The sequence below is a fragment of the Galeopterus variegatus genome, unplaced genomic scaffold, assembly GCF_000696425.1.
Source record: "Galeopterus variegatus unplaced genomic scaffold, G_variegatus-3.0.2 Scaffold8003, whole genome shotgun sequence".
NCBI lineage: Eukaryota > Metazoa > Chordata > Mammalia > Dermoptera > Cynocephalidae > Galeopterus > Galeopterus variegatus.
Genome location: NW_007734114.1, coordinates 51,603 through 58,369, shown reverse-complemented (window position 1 = coordinate 58,369; position 6,767 = coordinate 51,603). Strand labels below are relative to the sequence as shown.

Here is a 6,767-nt window from a genome sequence, read left to right as displayed (position 1 = left end):
ATTATTCTCTTGCTACAAAGCACTAACGAAAGTGTCTTCAATTTTTAATATCATGTGGTTGTCAGAGGGTGCTTACTGGATGCTCGGTAATTCATTAGCTTTACTGTTGACTATTGCTTAACCAAACATGATAATTTGGGAAATAAAACAAAGTGGTGAATAGATAGATGAAAAGAGACAATAAAAAAAACTTCATGTCCTTTACACATTTGTAGGGGATTTAGATTTTAACATTTTAAATACCATATTAAGCTAGGCATTTGCAACTGTTAAGAATTGAATCAATAGCTCTGCCTACAATTGTAGTCATTGAATTTTTACTTCATTGCGAATATGGCTTAATTGGCTTAATTCCAGCCATTAGCTAGTAATTTCTTAGCATGAAGATGTTACAGGCCAGTATCACACTTAAGAGTCCTTGCACACTTTAAAATTATAATCAATCTGTCCTATGACACAAGTGTTATCCTTTTACTATCTATATCCAACTTCATATGTTAGCTTATAAGCATCATGAAAGGTTTTATTGCTTACCTTAACTCTACGTGAATTCAATGACTCCCTGAATGAGATAATGCTTCTGAACTTCTTTCAGTTATTTACTGCGGCTGCTGCAGTTGTCTAAAGAGCCCTGGAAGAGGACACAATCTCCACAGTGGGATGTGATCTAATGCAGAGGATCAAATCTAGCCATATATTAGCATAAACTTGAAGTTTTACTTTTTAAATTATTTTAAAAATTGTCTGGTGGTCCATTCAAGACTCTTTAAATCAGAGTTGGGGGAGGGAGGGGAGTAGGTATCAGTATTATTTAAAAGCATTCTGGGTGATTCTAACGTGCAGCCAGAGCTGAGAACCACAATCTGGAACTAGAGATTAAGCGATGCTTTAAGAGATGTGTTACAGAGAAACTAGTACTAACTAAAGCTTCCTCTATGATCTGATCAGAAAAATAAAATTTTAAGAAATATTTTTAAAAAAAAATCCTTCAGAGAAATTCAAGAATTTATTAGGATCAAATCATATAGTTCTGAAATTTCTACTTTGTAGATTTTCTAGAAAGTAACTGCTTTGGATGGAGAGTTTCTCATACTTCTTTATTACAATCTTCAGGAGAAATTTAGAGCTATCTAAGTGGACAGCAATCCTAGGCCTGTATAAGACATCGAATCTGACTTCTCCTCAAGTAGTAACTCGGTTGATAGATCAAATTGTCATAAATCCACATTACAATAGACGAAGAAAGGACAATGACATTGCCATGATGCATCTTGAATTGAAAGTGAATTACACAGGTAAAAGAAACCACTTTTAGTCATCTTATTTGCTCTTTAGTCATCTTTGAATTAATTCAAAATTAGATTTGAAGTATCAGTAGCAATGGATTAGTAGTCCATAAAAGCTGAATAATTTGTTACAGAAATCATTAAAATGCAAATGGAATTAAGGAATAGAGAAACAATATTAAATTTTATTTATCAAGGTGTTTAAATCCAACTTTCTAGAAAGGACTAAGAATAAAACTGTCAGATCCCTCTATAACAGTGAACTCAAAGGAGCAGCACAGAGAAATAGGTCATGGTATTATGCATGCTCTTTTTCTCATGTAAAAGAAAGGCAGGTGTCCATCTACCAAATATGCCAGAGTAAGACATAAACTGAGAGAAGAGCATATGTTCTAAGGGTAAAGTGAGTAAAAAATTAAGTTATTGATAAAAAGGAAGGGTTTAAAGGAGATTCAAAAATATATATCATTAGAGTAGTAAGTGAAGGACATCTTCCAAATGCTTGGAAAATGTGCAAGAAATCACCTGAGAAAGTGAATTTTATCCTGAAGGGCTCTGCTCAGTTCCAGCCTTTAGTCTGAAGTCTCTTCCAATGCCCAGTTGGGAGAAAGTGCTGCCATCTCTGTGCTCTCATGGGATTTGCTCTACACATGTATTACAGCACTTATCAAAGGCAGACTATTCCTATAGTTAGTAAATAGCCCGGTCCTTGAGGGTGCACTGTATCTTGTACATTTATGTGCTTACCCTGAGTCTTATTTGTAGTGGGTGCTTAATAAATGTCAGGTGGCCTGTAAATTGACACAGGAGGGCTTTAAAAGTCAGTGACCAGTGTTAATGCCCAAGTTTCTCTTAACTGATCCTGAAAAACAGCCTCACCAAGATTTTCACATAACTGGCACTACTTTCTATTGAGTACTGTGATTATTAATAATTAAATATGTGATTAACTCCAGAATCAAGACAGTGTTTACACTATAAATGAGTAATTAGGAGACTTCATAGAGGACCCTAAAAGGCTACCAGTGGTGCCTAATCCATTTTCAAAGAAGTGTGGCTCTGAAATGCCTCTTTCCTCCAAGATTGATGTCCAAAAATTGTTCAGGCAGGATAAAACAAAAATACAAGTTATTTAGATTAAATGTTGAAAATAACTGATTTTTAGAACTTGTTAGAAATGCATGTGTCTGTTCTTATTTTTTTGTTTGTTTGTTTTTCCAGATTATATACAACCTATTTGTTTACCAGAAGAAAATCAAGTTTTTCCTCCAGGAAAGAGTTGTTCTATTGCTGGCTGGGGGACAGTTGAATATCAAGGTAAATTATCAGACTCTAAAAAAAGAAAATGCTTACTAGTAAAAAGTGTGCTACTGCAGTATCCTGTGAATATTTTCAACATTTTTTGCAACTCTTACACTATAAAGATTTTTGCAATATCTCCTATAAGCACCATCAAGTTTATATCTTGCATATTTGTATGGATTTTTAAAAAATGTGTAGAGCATATTATAAAACTATAATCCTTTTGAAGGGGAATGTTAGTGTCTCCCAGACATCTAATTTTAGTATTATAAACACTCTGATATAGAGAAAAGATAAATCTATTAAAATGAATATGGGCCGGCCCGGTGGCGCACTGGATAGTGCGCCGCTTGGGAAGCGCGGTGGCGCTCCCGCCCAAGGGTTCGGATCCCACATACAGACCGGTTCCCGCTCACTGGCTGAGCGAGGCGCGGGAGCAACACCGAGGGTTGCAATCCCGTTGCCGGTCCCCGGTCCGGTACGGGGGCAACACTGAGGGTTGCGATCCGTTGCCGGACACGGAAAAAAGACAAAAGACAAAAAAATAAAATGAATATAACCAAAATTTACAAAAATTTATTTTTGTAAAGAACATAGATAAAGTCTTATTAAAAGTCAAATTTTTACCTGTTATAGTTTCCAAATCAACAAAACTATCTTTATTTATAATGTAAAGGCCTCACACTCACATTTTGCCTATTGACAAGACTCAGGTATGGCATGAGTCTTACACTGAGGACTATAAATTTATATTCCATTGACTCCCTCAGATTATTTAAAAGGATGTTTTCCAAACACAAAAATGATGCATATCAAAAATAACCAAACATGATTTTTTTTAAAGTATTTTTTAGTACTTCATACCCTCTAAATGTAATCACAAGGCCCATTTGTTATAGAATTCCTAATAGGAGTACCCCATCTAGGACATAGTTTTGACCACTCATTAATAATTAAGAAAAAAGGAAAGGCACTGTAGTTTGGTAGGAGGACCTGACCTCTGTAGTCACAATAAATTAGATATGATGTTGAAAGGTCATAATTATATTTAATATGAAAATGAACAAATTCTTGTGGCAAGGTGTAGGGTCTCTGTATCAAAGAACTCACAGCTAGAATATCCTTACTTTATGAGAGAGAGTTCTAAGTCAAATGCTTGCCTGATGATTCCGACAAGGGTTCTCCACAGCAATTACATTACACTGCTGAAAATGCCTCATGTCTGCTGCCTGCAAAGTGTACTGAAGTCAAAGACTGTATTTTCTTATAATTTCTCCACTTGAAAAATGTCATGATTTATTAAATTTGAAATTTAAAGAGTAAAAATGATTCCTAGATAGATATTTTGTCTTTCAGACTTCAAACTAAAAAATATTTTATGACCATAATATAGACTCTTCAAAAACAAATTATCCACTAACAAAATTTAAGACTCTTTATTCCATAAGAAATTTTGGTTTTTTGTTTGTTTTTTTAGAGCTGAGTAAACTTGACTCACATTTACTTATTGTTACTAAAGATACATGTTTAATTAACTTAAGAAAGTCTCTAAGAGTAGTATGGATCCAGGAAAAAAAACTGTACCTGAGATCAATTTCATTTAGGAGTAAAGATCCAGGCCATGTTTAAACACTTCTTGGGTGATGGCAATTTCAATGAATTTAATAAACTTTGCCTTATGATTTCCATGTACTTAATTTCATAAAATACAACTTACATCTTTTGAGTATATCATACTAATTAATTAACTGGGAAAGCCATGAACATATTGTTCACTAGGGAGAAATGGGATGATATTAGTTGGTTAAAATAAGGCAATTATTATACAAAATAACTTTTATGGAATTATTATGTATGTTTGTGTATGGGTGTGCGTGTGTGTGTGTAGTCTCAATTATCCTTGTAGCAACTCACATTGACAATCAATATTAAATGTAAGGACACTACTCAAATTTTCCTTTACCAGAGTTTTATCATCTGCCCCAACAAACATTTTATTCTTTAACAAGCAGCAAAAGTGGCTTTGGTTTTCATTATAAAACTAAAGTCTACCAGCTCCTCCTTGATTTTCATGGGATGGATGACACTAACATGGTGTGCTTTCTTCTTTTCAACCTCTTCAATTCATTTTCTTGACTTAAAGTCCATTTTCAAACTTCGAAAGTCATCCACTGCTATGCTGTTGGATTTCTGGCACCAGCTGGAAATAACTATTTGTGCATATCTTCTCCCATCTCCATGCTCACTGTCACGCTGGTATCCTGAAGTTGGCCATGGTGAGAGTGTTTACACCAGGCAAATGTGAAGAAGACACATTGGGGCTTTTTTTTCTGGACAGCCAATTGGTACACATTTACCAACATACCACTGAGTCATATACATATGCTGTCTTGCACTTAAATTACACATACACAAACACACACACACACACTTGTTTCCTCAGTTTTATTAGTGCATGGATTAAACTTAGCTGGAAATGATGTCACATGCAACAACACTGGCTGTCAAATGTACTAACTTATCCTCAACCTTCTGCCTCTCTTGAGGAACCAAATAGAATTGTTAATTATGAGAAAGTACCTATCATGTACCTTTCCTGGGGCACTAGACACCTGCTTGTTTCACATCTCTTGGGATTAGTATTTCATTAAACAAGGATTCATACTTCCAGTGAATTAGTCATTTTATAAAAAGAATGGAAATACACTCTGCTAAAAAATATGCCTCCTTTTTCTTCACCTGCGTGCAGATGACAAGCTGATTGCCCCTAGATCAAGACACATTTGCGCTTTGTCCTCTGCTCAGAGTGCACCTGCTCATTCACATAGCACCACAAAGAAGCTGAATGCCGTTACACCCAGCAGAAGAAGCGCCTTCTCAGGTGCCAAATGAAAAGGACTTCTGATTTCATTCATTTCCATGAATGAAACTTTTTGTGTTGGTGGGCATTTTACTGTAACTGTTTAAAATTACTGAAGATGCCTAATGACCACCTAGCCCAATACACCACTCCTACTAGCCCTTGGGAAAGAATGCTTTACTGTTATCCATCTGGCAGAATCCACAGTTGGGCTTTATTATGTGCTTTAAAGTGCCCAGATTAGTATTCAGTTCCATTACATATACATACAGTACTTGATAATGACAGTGGTATGTTGGAATAAATAAGACTGATAGTGGTTCATTCAAGAATGCATGTTGAACACTCTGTCTGGCTGGTCACATTATCCATTTTGAGCAGGTCCTACTGCAGACATTCTGCAAGAAGCTGATGTTCCTCTTCTGTCAAATGAGAAATGTCAACAACAGATGCCAGAATATAATATTACTGAAAATATGATATGTGCAGGCTACGAAGAAGGAGGAATAGATACTTGTCAGGTAAATACGTAGAACTGCTCACTCTACATTATACAGCATTGCTATATAATGATTTCATTGTTTAACAATAATTTGGGAATAAAGAAATTATCAAGGCCCATTAATTTCACCTCTTCTTCTATAAAACTGTTACTTTTTGCCTATTTGCATAGTGCTCCTGAGTGGACTTCATCATTAGAGACAAAACTAATTTTTAAGAACAAGAATTACAAATCAGATGTCTTTAGAGAGAAGGCATATTTGAATGTGTGCAGCAGCCAGGTAAAATAGGAGTAGTGGACCTGGGTTGAGCCAGAGATGTGCACCTTAGTTAAAAGCATTCACTTTCAAATTTTCAATCTTTTTAAACCTTCTGAAAACTTAAACAAAACAGGCATGAGGAGGGCCAGTTTGAGCTATGGGATTCTAAATTTCGACTTTGAATTTAGAATATGGTCCAGGAATCTAGTAACCTGAAATAATTTCTAGGTGAAAAACAACCTGGATAGCCTAAGTAGAGCCAGTTTACAGCTAACCAAGTGGTAAGTAAATAAAGAACTTACTTGGTAGCCTGGCATAACCCTGGCTCTGGAACTTCTATACTAAAATTTTCATGTTATCTTTTACATTTTATTTTAGAGATGTAATAACATGAACTTGCTGCATGGGTAATTTCACTCCTGCAATAAATTTGAAACGTATAGCTTTTGTCCTGCATGACCATCAGAAAAGACTCTTACACACATACTGCCGTAATCGAAATAACATCTTACAACCTAGAAATAATGTAGTCAGCTATTAGCTCCATGAAATACACAT

General features: G+C 35.3%; 1 protein-coding gene across 1 annotated transcript in view; it reads left to right on the top strand.

The window, feature by feature from the left end:
• TMPRSS15 (transmembrane protease, serine 15) overlaps positions 1-6,767 on the top strand; it is a gene marked incomplete at its 5' end in the record, with an annotated part of 51,939 nt that overhangs the window by 37,230 nt on the left and 7,942 nt on the right. Inside the window, 3 exons of the mRNA XM_008592536.1 lie at positions 1,114-1,295; positions 2,508-2,603; positions 5,830-5,969. Of these exons, the coding sequence (XP_008590758.1) occupies positions 1,114-1,295; positions 2,508-2,603; positions 5,830-5,969 (418 nt within the window). The remainder of the gene's footprint in view (positions 1-1,113; positions 1,296-2,507; positions 2,604-5,829; positions 5,970-6,767) is intronic.